The sequence below is a fragment of the Chinchilla lanigera genome, unplaced genomic scaffold (assembly GCF_000276665.1).
Source record: "Chinchilla lanigera isolate Chin_1 unplaced genomic scaffold, ChiLan1.0 scaffold00032, whole genome shotgun sequence".
NCBI lineage: Eukaryota > Metazoa > Chordata > Mammalia > Rodentia > Chinchillidae > Chinchilla > Chinchilla lanigera.
The window spans coordinates 13,483,275-13,499,716 of NW_004955433.1; the positions used below are offsets into that span (position 1 = coordinate 13,483,275).

At 42.1% G+C, this 16,442-nt stretch overlaps 1 protein-coding gene across 2 annotated transcripts in view; it reads right to left on the bottom strand.

Moving 5' to 3' along the window:
• The window catches only part of LOC102009095 (carboxylesterase 1D-like), a 32,883-nt gene extending 18,782 nt beyond the window's left edge, over positions 1-14,101 (bottom strand). The window contains exons 1-6 of one of the 2 annotated variants that reach the window (XM_005388332.2): positions 13,860-14,101; positions 9,037-9,241; positions 7,418-7,559; positions 4,875-5,008; positions 2,727-2,880; positions 483-587 (exon numbers count right to left, since the gene is read on the bottom strand). In XM_005388332.2, the coding sequence (XP_005388389.1) occupies positions 483-587; positions 2,727-2,880; positions 4,875-5,008; positions 7,418-7,559; positions 9,037-9,241; positions 13,860-13,914 (795 nt within the window). In that variant the 5' untranslated portion in view covers positions 13,915-14,101. Of the gene's footprint in view, positions 1-482; positions 588-2,726; positions 2,881-4,874; positions 5,009-7,417; positions 7,560-9,036; positions 9,245-13,859 lie in introns of both variants that reach the window. The other variant, XM_005388331.2, reaches the window with a different exon arrangement.
• Between the last annotated feature and the right edge of the window lie 2,341 nt (positions 14,102-16,442).

Sequence of the window (16,442 nt, forward strand, 5' to 3'; positions counted from 1 at the left end):
GGTTCTATGTCATGGAGGTCAAACCTTGCATCTAAGACTTCACTGTCTTGTTTCAAATTTCAACTCCTCTACTTCCGTGCTATTTGATCTCCAGAAAGACCCTTAAACTCTTTGGGCCTTTACTTTCCCTTCATAGGTGAGGGCAATCATTGCACTTCTCTTATACAAAGAGTTAATACCAGTGAAGTTCCAAAGTGTGTACCGTCTCCCACAGAGCAATGCTGATACAGAATTGCCGGAGGTGTGGAGAAGAGGATTCACTGCAAGATAGTCTATAAAGTATGAAATAGGATTGGAATATGAGCCTTGAAGTATCTCTTCCTGCTCATCTGTTCTCACTTCAGTGATCCTTTGAGAATCTCAATGATCCCTTGAGAATCCCACAGCAAGAAACACTTCTGTGGATTCCAGGAGAGCAGAGAATGTGCAATATCAATTCAGAATGAAGAAAACGTACATTATATGTCCAGGGTGAGCCCTACCTTAGCCAGAGGCTTGACATCCTTGCTTAGCAGACCAGGAGTGAGGATCACACCACTCTGGGAAATGGCCCTGTGGAAGAGGTTCTTGGCCAGGGGAGAAAGCACCTGGGAGGGGAATGGAGAGAAAACATCAGTTCTCAAAGAATGGAGGTAAGTGACTCACTTATTCTTCCAGGCTTCCTCTACCCATTCCTCTGTCCTGGCCATTCACCTTAAGACAATATATATATGTATATATATATACACACACACACACACAAAAGATAGCTAAGATCATTGTACTACTAATTCTATTAGTTAACTGAATAGAACAGTTAGTGCTTATATTGTTTGATCTATTTTGCTTGGCTCTATCTTGTAATCTGAACAACTATTTTAAACATAACAATATGCAGCATCATAACCATTGTTAATTTCCTATCATGTTGTTTTAAAATTTAGTATCATTTTTATTGGTTTCTTTCTCTTTAAAAAAAATTTTTTAAAAGACACAAATATGGCAGCTCATCAAATTTTCCTCTTGTGTCCCATCCTTCTCCGGGTGCTGTTTCCCCAGGAGACTTTAAAGGGATGAATCCAAAGCCAAGAATAAGGAACAATATTGAAAGTGTGTGGCATATGCCCACAACAACAACCAAAATATTAGGAAGACACTTGCCTTTCCAGAAACAATTCTATTTCAGAATTTCCACTACTTAGAATTTACTCTAGCAAAAATTATCATCATGAAAGAGCTGTAGTTGTTGCTCAGTGGTAGAATCCTTGACACATAGAACAACTGTGGAAAATACTTTGTAAATATATGGCTAATGTTCCACATTGACTATTCATGGATAGTGGAAATGTGGATGACCTTTTGGGGGGTCAACAATTTTTTTCTTCTCTACTGTAACAAATATGCAACATCTTCTTTTGGATATTCCACTATGAAACCAATACCTCATGCAAAAATATATAAATAGGGCTGACCCAGTACTTAACTCTGAGTGCCTGATTCATTTCTTCTGATTCCCAGCACCCTCTGTAACACTGGTCAGTATCCCCCAGTCTCCAGTCCCCATAAGAGCAAGATATCTCAAGACTCCAGGTTGTATCTGCATCCCAAAACTCCTGTACCATGTCTCCACTACTCCCCTCTGCTCTCAATTTCCCCGCCTCCATCTGCTCACCTACCTCCCCAAATCCAATTGGACCCACACTCCCAGAGAGTGTTGTCCTTCCTCTTAGGCATGGACAATTTATGAGGACAAGTTAGAGGAAGCCCCTGGCTGCTCTCAGGGATCAATTCATATCCTTGATCTTTCTATATAGTTTAAATCCAACTCTATTTCCCAAGTGAAATAAGGTGAGGCTTAGTGATTAAAAAATCATACCACAGTAATATATGCTTGGTATATATTTATGCCATAAACCTATGTTTATGGTAACACAGGTGTTAATAATAGCTAGACATTGGAAACAACCCAAATACCCATCAACAGAGTAATGAATAAAGTTATGTGTTTTTTTCTGTACAATGAAATATTACTCAGCCATAATGAAGGATAAACTTGAGACATTTCTAGGAAAATGGATGTACCTGAGACCATACTCAAATGAAATACATTGGTAACACATGAGTAAATATTGCATTGTTTCTCTATTGTGACAAATTGAATGTGTAAATAAGGACCACAGTGTAGAGTAGGTAATGTGAAATACGAAACATGAATCAAAAGAAAGGGGAACCAAGGAGAGGAGAGGAGAAAGGAAGAAAGGGAAAAGAAAAAAGTGAGAAAAGAAAGATAAAATGGAAACAAAGTTCTTTAAATAAGGAGGGGGAAAGGGTTGGAGGAAGGGGAGGGGGATGGTGAAAAAAAAGAATGAAGGCACATCCTACACAGGTACAAACTCCCTTTGATGAGTACTATTATTATGTTTCTCCAAAGTGGACCAATAACCTTAATAAAGATGATTAGAAAAAACATTGAAAACTCAGTCAAGGGGAAAGAATAGTAATGTTATTCTTGCAGGCTGAATTTGGAGGTTCATACAGCCCCAGGAAATTAAGCTGACCCTAAGCCACCAGCAGGACAAGGAGAGTTGGGCCTGGTTCTTCATGAGCTGATAGGGACACTGAGTAAACTCAGCACTGCATCGAGGTCTTATATTAAAGGCACACATGATGGATTTGTCACTCTTCAAGAGGTTCCATCACCAGCCATATGAAGCCTAGGACTGTGGTCTGGTGGCGAGAACACTTACAAGAACAGAGACGCTTTCACCTCCTGCTGACTCCCCGAAGATAGTCACCGAGCCTGGGTTCCCTCCAAAGTTGGCAATGTTGTCCTGGACCCAGTGCAGTGCAGCCACCTGGTCCAAGTGACCCCAGTTCCCGAGGCTATGTTCATCCCCTGTGCTGCAAGAGACAGAGAGGGTGAAGGGATTCAGAGTTATCACGGTGATGCTCTTAGAACTGGAAGGATCTAAGGTCTCTCGCTTAGTCTTCCAGAATGAGGGCTGGGTTCTGTGTGTCTGCTACAGGGGCCTTCCTCTGCCTGTCCTTCCTACAGCAGTGTTCTATGGGGAGCTTTACACTCATTCTTCTAGCTACTGTAGACTGACCATTGACTGTGTATCCAGGAGTGATCTAAGAGCTAGATTGCACTGGGAATAAAGCAGGCAAAAATCTCTAGCTATATTCAGTTCGTACTACAGACTACAAACAAATGAAAAGAAAATATGCTGTCAACTATTGAAAGTACCTTGAGGAAAATAAAACCAGGTGATGAAAGAAGCAGATGTGGGACAATGCAGTCATATTTCAGATCTCCTGACTGGTGAAAGGTTCTCTACTGTGTTGCATTTCACAGAGGTCAGAACAAAATGAGCACATGGGTCTTTGATTAGGGTGTGAGTGAGGAGTAGGTGACAGTTAGTTGGATAAACAGATTTTAAAGTTGGAGCCAAATGATTCTGGGAAAGAAAATGAACAATCCTCCTTACCTACCAGGACTTTACCCTAAAAACAGCAGAATAGAGCTACTAGTGGCTGCAATGTGGACCCTGAGGGAAGAGAGGAAGAGTCATTATTTGGAGAGAGTAGTGGACATCACTATATATATATATATGTGTATATATATATATATATATATATACCATATAGGACATCACTTCTACAGCTATAAAATGATAGGTATCTTGTAGATTTCCACGGGAGTGGGAGAAGATAGCTAAAGATGCCATCTGGCCTTAAATGACAGGTGAACGCTCCAAATAAGGAGCTATAACAGGCCTCAGGGAGTAGGGGCAAAGGAAAAGGAGACACAGAGGACTGAGGATAGGGTAGGAGTAGCAAAGTGGCTGAGAAGGAGCAGCCCAGGAGGTTGTAGGTGGGCAAACTAGAAGGAGGCCCTTCAGAGAGGCTGTCTGTGCCTGGTGGTGAGAAACTCCATGCAGCAGGGCAGAGCTGTTGGGTCACTACTGGCCTCTATGAGAAGAGCCAGGCAGTGAGGTTGGTTGAAAGTTGTTCTCAGCAAGCATGATCTGCACTCCCTCCTGGAGACCACCTCTTTCTTCTTCCCCAGAAGATGTACAGCCCTTCATTGCTCTGCTGACTGCTCACTCTAATCTAAGAAGGAGACTTGTGGACAAGAGTGTCCTCTTTCCCAAGTTTGGTGGGCACTGGCACACACCATAGTGAAAAGGAAATGAGTATTTCAGAAGCAGTGACATTAAGGCTGGGACTGCACAATGAATAGGAGTTTGGCAGGCAGATCAGCCATTCCAGGCAGAGGGCCTCAACAAATGCAAAAGCACAGAAGCAAATGGACAAGTGTGGTTGATCAATGAAAAGTTCACGGGGATCCAATAACAAAAAAACTGGATGAATTAGTAAAAGCCATAAGAAAGGGTGCTTTTAATGATGGCATCACTACAGCTGGGCCATCACATCTTTTGTGTGGCAGCTACTGTGGCTGGGTTTGTACGTGGTCACTTCCAAAGGTTCATGAGCTGAAGCTGTGATCCCTAATGCACCCGTAGCCTAGATCACTAGGCTGGTGCCCTCAGAAGAGTTTAATACAGATCCCATGAAATGCTGATTAGTTCTGAAAAGGATCAGCTGCTCAGAAAGAGCAAGGCTGCCACTGACACCTCCCCATTGGCTCTTTGATTTCTCCTGTGACATATTCTGTTTGCTAAATATTCCCTTTCTGATCTCTACCATGCTGTAATACAACCATGGTGATGTCATCAAAGACTAATGAAGTGAAACCCCTGATGTTGGAATGAAATAAGTAAATAAGTACATTTGTTTCTGTAAAATAATCATCTAGTGTCAAGTATTTGTCATGTCAACAGAAAACACCAACACAGAAGCTAATGAGCGCAAAGAAGAGCCCAGTATCTCACCTGAAGAAGCCCCAGATTCCCAGACGGTACTGAATGGTCACCACCACCACATTCTCAAGGGCAGAGAGGGCCAGTCCATCATAGGGTGGAGTCCCACCAAACAACAGGCCACCTCCATGGATCCACACCAGCACCTGGACAAGGACACATCCACACTGCTTACTGGGAGCAGAATTGGGAAGGATCTCAGACGTTGTTTCGTTTCATTCTCAGGTCCCATCCCTGACTCAGCATGCACATTGTCCAAAGTTCACAGTGCCCAGCTACTTTACCAATGACAGGTTTTCTCTTCTCCAACTCTCCCACCTGCATTCCAGGGCATTACCCGACTCAGTATGCCCTGGTGTCCCCTCCTCTTTCCCCAGACATTATTTGTTATATCCTCCAAAGACCCTTCAAACTGAAAGTATCACCATGGGAGAAGCAAAAGCTATGACTGTCAGATTTTCTCCATCAGTGCATCATCCTTATGCCTGGTCATTCCTCCAGATGACATGATCATGTGCAAAATTTGTATTTCCACTTCACCTCATTTTACCTATTACTGAGGCAATTAAATTTGTGTGCAGGAATGGTTCTCTCAAAATGCACACATTCCTGGACAGTGACCTTTCCTTACATGCCTTCCCTCTGGCTACTCTACACCCAAATCTTCCACCTTCCTGAACCCACCTCATATCTACCTGTTTCATGAAATTGTCAGTGATCTAACTAACATTACCAGAGAGCCTACTATGTGCTAGGGACTGTGATAAGAGTTGAAGATCAGAGGGAATGCAAAGTTCATTATCATAGCTGCTGTACTTCAAGAGTTCACATTTAAGGATGGCCTGAGAGAGGATATAATAATGACATGTTGTATTAATTTCTCTAATAAAATATTAAATCACTAATCTGTATACCTATTCTAAGTCATACTAAATAAACCATTCATGAGACAAACACTAATATTTTCCCATCTGATAGACAGGAAAGCTGAGACATGCCATCTGCACATGATGCCATAGCTAATAATGGTCACAGCTGAACTTCACCATGCAGTTTGGTCCAGCACTTAGATGGGTGGCTGCCTGCTGATTGCAACCCACGGCCACACCATAGAAAGTCAGTTCATGCTTGCATTCATCTGTGCTGGTTTCTGAACATGCACAGGTTGCCAGTAAAAACTGACAGTCATAATTGAATACTCAGAGGTGTTGCTCAGTTTGAAGAAAGAAAAGTTCAGAGAAATTAAGAAGCTGCTCAAGGCTATGTGCCAGTCAAAGGAGTATCCTATAGTTCTAGCTTATGTCCATAGCTGGAGGGCCTCCTGCTTTGTATCTCCTGAAGCCCACAGCTCTTCTTGACCTCTGATTCCAGCACATCTCCAAGGCAGGGAGGGAGTCAAGATCACCAGTGAGTAGAGCCTGAGCCCTACAGCTGATCAGCAATGATAGGCTGAAAAGTTAGCAAGTGACTATGAAGTCAAGATAGTAAGATCCTTGAAGGCAGGATCTTCATGCTTAGTGTGGATACTGTTTCATATTTCTTCTTTTCTTAATCCTCAAGTAAAAATGAGTACAAAGGAGAAAAGTGAGTGAGAGGGTGAGTGAGTGAGTGAGTGAGTTAGTGAATGAATGAGGGAAATTTTGTTCCCACTTCTTGTGCCTTACAAAGCACATACAGGGCCAGCTTCCAGTCCCAGAATCCCAAACTCCTACATAATTCCTGGAATCCATAACACAATGTTTTTGGAGAGTGTCTCCTGTCTTCCAGCATGCTTCCCCCCCCCCCCAGCTGTGGTCTATACCTGCAGCCTGCCTGACCTTTGATGTTTGGAAAATGCTGACTCACTGGAATACCTGCCAGTGCCAAAGGTAATAAGGGAGCTATGATAAAATCTCTGATTGTTTGGCCAAAGACAAGAAAGTGCTTCTGAGATTGTCCCTGGGTTGCTCACCAACACCTCTGCCACAGGAGAGTGAAAGTTCTCACTGTACTTTCAGGGTAGTGAAAATTGTCATAGGTGGTGCATGTAGAAACCCAGCCCATGTGCTTCATTTCCTAGTCCATGCCACAGAGTACTGGTTTGAATGTCAGACCAAAGGTCTTGTGTTGTTTTCCCTACCATGTGACCGCCTGTCATCCACCTGTGCCTCAATTTCCCTATCTGTAAACAAAGTTTTGTCTATTCAATTTTCTCTAAGATTCTTCCCAGGTCTAACTTTCTTGAAAATTAAATCTTAACTGTACAGTATCAGTAAGTGACTAGTTACATTAATAACTAAGTGTAATCATTTCTTCTCCTTTTATCAGTGGAGGAAACTTGGACAATGTAAGGTGCATACTCCACATGGATATAATTCTCACCAAAGGTCTGAGATGATTAAGAGAACCAGACAAAGGAAATTCGCATTTCCTGGAATGAAAGGAAGCTCTGGGCCACTGAATCTGTGCTGGCCTATGGTGCTGCTGCTCCAAGATGCCTTCAGCACCATCACATATGCAGTGGAAGATCCAGTTGCTGGAATGCACCAGTCTTACCAGGTGGTCCCCAGGCTTACCGGCAGCCTACTTTCCCTGGTCAAGTCAGCAGGAGTGTAAACATTCAGGTACAAACAGTCTTCAGAAAATGTAAGCTTAACATTCTTTCTGGTGTTCACGAGGTCTGAATCTGTCTGCCCTATGACTGGATCTTGGGAACACCTGACAGGGATGAAAGAACACAAATTTCAACCAGATGAAAATTCCAAATGTCACCTGGGTCCTGACATTGCACTAGGAAATGTAAGCTTATGATTGGAAATGCCATTACTGGAATGGAGGAATTATACTGAGTAGAAGACTTTCTACAGGCCTTGATGGGAACCCTGGGACTTCTGAGAATCACCCAAACCATGTAGAGTGAGAACTACATAGTGCTCTCCATTCAGAGACTTGGAGAGTCTCTTGTTCATGAACAGCAGGCTGCTCATGCACTGATTGACCCTGGGCAATGACATTTCCTGCACCCCCAGGACAGCCCCACTCTCTGCTGAACTGCTGGTAAGTATGGTCCTCCACCAGGTAACCAAGTTCTAGTCCTTCTTAGACTTCCATCACCTGGTAAAACTTTCCAAATAGCAAACATTCACACTGAGGAAGCATTTGTGAAGACAATCTCTGGAGAATCTGCATTTCATTCTTGCCTCAGGGCACTTGGTATGCTGGGTGACCTTCGGGAATTTTTTTCTGCTCTGAGCACCAATCTTCCAGAGCCAAGTGAAGTGAGTGCTTTCTCTAAGGTTCTTGCACACCCAGTGTGCTAAGATTCATCAACTTGTCTGCTGCCCTAATAACAGCTTCATACTTGTAACATATAGTGAATTGTCCCTGGGTTCCAGGCTCCAATGTAAGTTCTTGTGAACTAACTCATATAAGACACAGATCATCCTCACGCAAGAACTCTGTTATTATCTCCATTGTACAGACAAGAAAACTGAAGAACAAAGGGTTTAGAGACCTCTCTAAGGTCACACACACAGGAAGATTCTTGCTATTTTGTGCTCTATTTTCAAGCACATTGTAAGGAATATTCAAAGATCTTGATAGACCCAACAGACAAGCACTGTCTGAGGTGCTCTAAGGGTGGTTGTGGGGTCAACTGGACATGATAGGAATCTTTTTCTCAAATAACCAAGGTGACTGGAGCATAATAATGTAGACATACCTGTGAGTCAGAAATTCCAAAGTTAACCCCAGGTCATACCCTATACCCACATCTTTCCTTCATTGAACACTCTCTCACCCATACCAAGCCTTAAGATGGGAGAATAGACATCATCATTACCTGTTCTCTCCCTCACTGTCCAACTACTCATTTCCAGAACTCCACGTAATGTCATATAGTACCTAATTCATTTATTAATTGGCATATTATTTATTATCTCTCTCCTCCTGTTAGGTGCAAGCTTCATGAAGGGGTGGATTTTGTGTCCTTCACTAATATTTTGTCAGAACCTAGTCATTCCTGGAACATAGCAAGTGTTCATAATTCATACCATGGTGAATTCAGATAAATGTTTCCAAGATTCTAGTGTTCTAGAAAATTCTAGAGCAAAATATAAGCCAACTACTGAATGTACTGACTTCTCCTGCATCCCTCTAAGACAAACATCCCCCACAAAAGAGCTGACTGGCTTACATCGCAGAGTAAGATGTGGTGTTCTTGACATAGCTCCATGGCTCTGGAGGCTGTGGAGGAGCAAACCGCAAGGATCCAAGAGGAGGTTTGGCAAAAGGGACTCCCAGGAAAACAGCCACAGGCTGTGCAAATCCTTCCTCACTGTCATACTTCCCCAGCACTTTGCCATACACGGTGTCCACCACAGGTGGTGAGGACGGGTGTCCTGCTGGACATAGAGAGGAAAGAGGACACATCAGAGGAGTGAGGTTAGAGCTTGATTGTAGTTAAGTTTTGCCTGTTTCTAGGCACATAAGCTTGAATAAGTCTCCCAAACCCACTAGGAGTCAGTATCTTTTCAAGTAAAATGAGGATAAGGAACACTGTCCTTTCTAACACAAACGATTGCATAGAGGTAAAATTGAAATGGACAATACAAAAACACCAGAGCCGCTGGGAATGAGCAAAACACATAGTCCTTGCCTTGGAAGCATGGTGCTGCGCTGCATATTGGATGAGAGGATGCACATGAGGTGGCCCCTTTTTCAGGACAGCAGAACTTGTAGTTAGAAGGAACCACGGACAAATTAAAAACACTGGAAAGAAAGGGAGTCTGTCCTTGTAGAGTGATCAGAAAGGTACTCTAGGAGTTGGAATAATGAATGAGGCATTGATTGGTACAGAGGAGCTGGGATTTACAGCCAAGGACTAGTGAATAACACAACGTAGAACGGAAGGTATGAACGGCAGAGGAGAGGAGTTGTAGAGCCACAGAGACAGCAAGATACAGGGCCTGGCTGGGAAGCAGGAAGCAGCATATGAATATCGCCAGATGAAGTCTATGGGAAGCAAAAGATAATCCTGCAATAAGCAGGTATGTGTTAAGGAAGGTCTTGAAAGACAGGCTAAAGAATTGTGTTTACCTAGTGTACAATTTTCCTCTGATATCCTGAGGTCTTTCTACAGGCGAGAGAAACAGGATATTTTACTAAGGATAAGTTTCTTGTTTCTTCTTTTGTTCTTTTTGCTAAGTATTAGCAATCACATCAAGATGTACTTCTTCGGAAGCAAATATATTGAGATGCTCATAAGTAGTGGCATTGCAGGGTTCTTTATATTTTTGTTTCCCAAGGCTTCTGCATCACACATAGATGCCTTTTTTTTTTTTTTAAGAAATGGTCCTGCTATGTAGTTTAGGCTGCTCTTGAACACACTATGTACCCCAGGCTGGCCTCGAACTCATGGCTATCCTCCTGCCTTATCCCTTTTTGTAGTTAGGAGAAAAATGTTAGAAAGGAAAAGGAAGATGATGTGCAGGAGGAATTGTGAAGGAGGATTTGATCCTTGACAGCATATGGCTTCCTCAAAGAAAAGGAGGAGAAAGAAGAACAGGTTTAGGCTCCATATGTTACATAGGTTTAAAAACAGTGTCAGTAAGAATCCTGCTAAGAAGATGCTATAGGATAAGGATGTCACAAGACTGTAAAGAGGTAGGTGAGGAGCAGGTGCATAATCCAGCTGAAGGTGAAGATGCCCACAATCTATGTATGTGTCTCACTGAAGATCTGGGCAAGAGAAGAGGATGATGTGAGAATAAAGCACAGAGATAGCTGCAGGTGAGCCTGAGAGCATCTACCAGCATGATGGCATGAAAAGGGCACAGAAGCAGGGCAGCCCAGGAGGAAGACAAGATGGAGCTGGCAGGGGTGTAGAGTGCTTCAAAGAAGCAAGGATAGTAAATCAGGAATTTCGTGCTGTGGTCTGTATTAGCTCCATGACAACTCTGCAGCTAAATAAAGTGAGCTGAAGCCAGAATGTGCAGGGTGAAAATGTGGATGGCTTGGAAGACTTAAACAAGAATGAAAACAACAGTAATCACTATTAGGTTATAAAGATTGTGCACACTTTGTGACAGGCATATACTCTTATTCCTTAGATTAGGACAAACATGATCATGTTAGAGATGAGAGAATTTTAAGTTGTCTTAGAAGTTGGATGTAACCCATATGGACTACCTAAAGATGGCAATGAATGGCATTTCCAGGGTAACCTGAAGTAATGGATAGTTCTGCACAAAGTTTAGGTCCTTTCTCTGCTTTATACTCCATTCCAGTTCTCTCATACTGTTACATAGCCAGACAGAAAGTAAGATCCAGGGGCTGGGGATTTAGCTCAGCGGCACAGCCCCTGCCTGGCAAGCACAAGGTAGTGAGTTAGATTCCCAGTACTGGAAAAAAAAAAAAACCAAACAAACAAAAAAAGAAAGTAACATTCAATTTTTGTCAGTGATCTTAGGATATGGATACTTGATTACTGCCTGGTTTCAGGAGCCAGTGAGACCACAGCATTATTTTCTGCATTATCTTGGGAGAGTACTTGTTCCTCTGAGTCACAATTTCCCTGATCATCAAATGTTACAAATGTAGATTGAGGGCCCTCCTTATAGACCTGTATTAAATAAGAATTTAATTTCTGTTCTGATGCTTCCCTCTGTAAAACCTTGCAGACCATGTCCAATCAATCAGAGCACCTCCCGGCTGCTTCTCCTTGTGCCATACCCCCTCCACTGCATTGATGAGATCCTTTCTCTTGGTAACTCTAAGAAACACACCGTCTTTGCAGTGACCACCAGTTCCTCTTGTGTTGACCTGACCACATCTCAGATTTTCTGTGAATATACTCCATTTAGATTTAACACCTCTCTTGCCCCTTTTCCACATATCTTCTAAGACAAGGACTGTTGGAGATCAGGCTGTACAGGGTTAAATTGCTGAACACAGGGACCTCTGCCTGCATTGGAAAAAAGCATGTGCATAATGTTCTGAAGTCAAAATAACATCACAGCTGAGGCAGCCAAAGACATGGGCACACGGGTGGCTGAAACCCCCTATTCCAGAGCAATAAATCTGCCAACCTTAAAAATGAGACAGTTTTCTTTTTTTGATTTATTTTAATAGCATGAAATGCAAGTATAAAACATTGTATTCTTTTTACTACACAGAGACGGAGTAATACTTTTGTGTTTTTACTCAAATATGTATTACCCAGTACTTGCCACTGTACCAATGGCTTTCCACAGGGATTTTTTTTTCTTTTTACTATTCTTATGCAAGTTTATCATGAATAAAAAGGCTCACAATTCTTTCAACCATTGGAGATTTACATTTAACAATATTATGTTAGAGAACTGTGTTTATCCAACTACTCTGAAGAAATATAAAATCACCTTAGCTAAGGGTTTGGATTGCATAATACTGTATCACCTTGGCTAAGATCCCTCTTATGCTAACACTGGAAAGACTCTATACACTTATTTGGGGTTAGCAGGGTTGTAGCAGTGGCCCTCTTACTATGTAGGAAGGAAAATTAGCATTTACTGAGAAGTTCAGAATATCGTAATAGTTACTGGTCCAGCAGCAGCTCATGAAACCCCAGTGACAGGAGACAACAGGGACAGAGGATTCTAAAGTCCCACAAGTAAAAAAAAAATAAGTTTATAGATGCTGAAACTGTGTATTTTCTACCTTGAAAATGATTTAGCCACATAAGTTAATAAGAATTACAGTGTGGAAGAAATAAAGGTGATTCTGCCAAGAAAAAAACATAATACTAGCTGGCAATTAAAAATGTAATTCAGTTTTCCAAATATGTAACTTTAAATGCATCAACATTTTCCCTTCAAGGTTGACAGCATTGAGTAATTTTTTAACAGCAAGAATGAGGAGAATGGGGCTGGGGATTTAGCTCAGCGGCAAAAGCGCCTGCCTGGCAAGCGCAAGGTCGTGAGTTCGGTTCCCGGTACCGGAGAAAAACCAAAAAAAAAAAAAAAAAAAAAAAAAAAAAGAATGAGGAGAATGTATTTTAAAACATAAACATCATTTATTTATTTATAAAAAATTAGTTTCAAATACTTTGTGAAACTAACAGGATTTTTTCACATTTCCAAACAAATTAATAGTGCTTTCCTCCTTTGTTTTCTCTTAGTTATGAAGGCAATTCTCTACTGAAATCAGTGGAAACCTGTGGGATATGTTATGGAAGCTGAATGCTAGGCATAAACAGTTCTCTTTAATTGACAAAATTTGCTGCTTGGAGAAATCTGAACTGACTCCCAAGGTCTTGCTCACTTCCTGCACTTGTGTCATTATCCCCTTTTTTTGTTTGAAAACCGGATAAATATGGGCAGCCCAGAGAAGTTTGTTGTCTCAGTCTCCAAGTAATCATGAATTCTGTTAGAGGATTTTCTGGAGCCCTAACAGCATACCACTTATCTCTTTTCTTGAAACCATTTGCAGTCCACTTGCTTAGAAGGGTGCAGGCCTGATCAGCCCATAATAAAGAACCTGTGAAAGGGCTTTAAAATGAACAATGCACCCCTCCACATGATACACCCCTGGGGGTTTATATTGACAGGTACTAGTGACATCTTTACCTTAATGGTTGGGTAAAAAAAAATGGGTGACCCAGGCACAACACAGTTAGCTATCTTATTTCAGCACATAGAGTTCATAAATACTAACACTCTTTAACTGAGATAGCTGGATTTGGACTAAGAGTGAAAACCGAGCTCTCTTCATCTTCATGTGTGAGATGTGCGGTTAGTTCATTGAACTTCTGCACGGCTGTGCACTCTGGAAGCCCTGGGTGCTTATCCTCCCCTGTGTCTCATTATGTCCAGACCAGACTCGGTGGTCTGAGTGCTACAAGTCTATTTCAGAGTGAACGCCCCTCAGGACGGACCTGTAGTGCCATTTCCTTATAGCATCTCCACCCACGTCTGTTCAAAACTTGGATTCCTAAATGTGCCCCCGGATCCCAGGTGTTTTTATTTTCAAAATACTCACCCCAAGCCGTGCAAGCAACAAGAGATGCCAAAAGCAGACTGTAGAGCCTCATCATGGAAGGACAACAGCTTGGCAGCCCAGGAGGTCTCTTTCCGGATCCAAGTGGATGCACTGCTCCTCCCCCAGCACTGAACAGGCTCCTGGGAGTCTCGCACAGCCAGCCCGTTTGTGGAATCTGAGCCAGTAAAACAGACTTCTTCTTATAAAGCTCTCCTAGGCTTTCTTTGGGATGCTCATGCTCCACCCATCCAGAGTTTGCCCTATTTTATCTGAACAGTTGTCCATACAGAGTTTAGCTAATCTTTTACTTGAACAGTGTGGACTTAGATTACACTTAGATTACAGATTGCAGCAATCTAGTCCAACAACTTCTTACATAAGGGTTTCCTCTTTGTATGACTCACAGCTCAGTGCACTCTGAGCCTCTCAAATGTGAACCAATAGCAGAAAACAAAGCACCAGTAGAAGAGGACTTAAAGTACAGTGAAACTTTGGTCTGGGGCCACACACAACTTGAAAAATCCATCCTAGAGCATCTCACAGGCCCAGAGGTACCCAGGTCCTTAGGTATTTAACTGGAGTCATACAGTTTGTTGTTGCCAAAAGGGGAGCAACATAAGTCAGTTATATCAAGGCCAGCAGAGTGAGGAGACAGCTCTCCCTTTTCCTATAATAGGCAAAGATGCTGAGGCCCTAAAGAGACAAAGAAGCCATAAGAGGGCTGGAGTCTTAGTCCTTCATCTGTACTTAGACCAGAGCTGCTCTCAGATCTACAACAGGGTTTTGAACATTAATGGAGCAATAAATAAATTATTATTATGCTTGAGCTACCACTCAGTTTGTGGAGCCCACCCTGAGTATACAGGGCAAATTGTAAAAATACACAGTCAGGAGAATCTCAATGAAGGCAAAAGATCCTCAGTTCCTTAGTAGAAGATACTGGTTTTAAATGTTTGTTTTGGGAGAAAGCAATTTAGCACTTTCTGTTAAAAAAAAAAAAAAGAGATCACATAATTTCTCTTCTCTCCTCAAAGTCTTCTAAAAAATCAGAAAACTAAAGTTAAATATACAATCCCCACATGCGCAAACAAATACAGAAAAGACAAGAACATTTTAGAAGCTGAAAGGAGGACAGAGCAGTGAGAACTGTGTTAGAGCAGAAGAAGTGGAGGTCACTGAGAAGGGAGGACGAAGACCTCAAGCAAATAGGAGGGCAGAATGGAGGCAGAACATACTTCCAGCACTGACAGTAATAAAAACTTGACAAATGGGGGCTAGCCACGTATCTCACCTACATCCATGAGGAATGCAGCCCTCACCTTTGGGATCCATCCCAGACAGAAGTTTCCTGTCACAGCCTCTCTGCCTTTCAATCTTGCATAACTAACTGAAATAAGCCCTGAAACTCTGACCACCTCCTTATGTCTGAGCATCATAAGGTCCTTCACAGGGGTCAATATAATATGATTTTTATCCAGAGATCACAGCCTCAAAATAAGCAGTTTCTGAGGTCAAGGTATGGCTTCAGTAAAGAGGACCTTGATGGGGTCTGCCTGGTCACCTAAAAAGTGGTCACAGAGGTTATCCTGGTTTTTACATTACCAACAAACCAAGAATGATGCTCTTTTCCTGGTTGAGTGACTTATTTAGAGGAAATGACCTTCTATACATAGGCCAAACTAGTTAAGAATTACAAAGCCATGAATAAGCAATGAAGTGAAGCATTTTTTTCTTAAAGCACCATGTATTACAAGCAGTGCTTAATGACTCTTCTAACTCTGCAAATTGGAATACAAATTAGTATAACCATGTCTGAAAAAATTTTGGAGTATCTGCTGTTAATATATGGAACACTTATGACCAGCAAAGCCACACTTAGCTATAAAGACAAGAGAAGCACATGCATGTACGTAGTTATTAACAACAGATTCTAGCCAGCAATGGTAGTGCACACCTGTAATCCCAACACTAGAGTTGATGAGGCATAGTTCAAGGTCAGCCTGGGATACATAGGGAGACACTGTCTCAAAAAAAGATAGGTGGGACGGGGATTTAGCTCAGTGGCACAGCCCCTGCTTGACAAGCGCAAGGTCATGAGTTTGACTCCCAGTACCGGGAAAATGTCCTTAAAAGAACAATAGATATCAGAAAACTCCTCCCCTCTTTACACACACACCTGTAAATACACACACACACACAAACACACACACAAAAGGCCATGCGAGGGGCCAACAAGTAAAAGTCCAGGAAACCACAAAAGGAGTCCTCACCAGGAATCAAATCAGCTGGCACTTGGTATGGACTCGCTAGTTGCTAGCACTATGCTAAAATGAATTTATATTGCTTTAGCCATGCCTTCTGTAGTAACTTGCTATGTTCATTTGAGCAGATACATATGGTATCCAAAGGCTCACTGCTGTGCAATGGACAAATTATGGCTTGTTTCTGTGGTGAGTGGCTTGCACACTGAGCTTTTAGGAACAAACCACAACCATGTACAACATCGAGGGGAATCTCAGAAACATGGTGTTTATAGAAGAAAGTCGGGTCAAGAGCTTGTGTTTAAATTAATATAAAACAAAA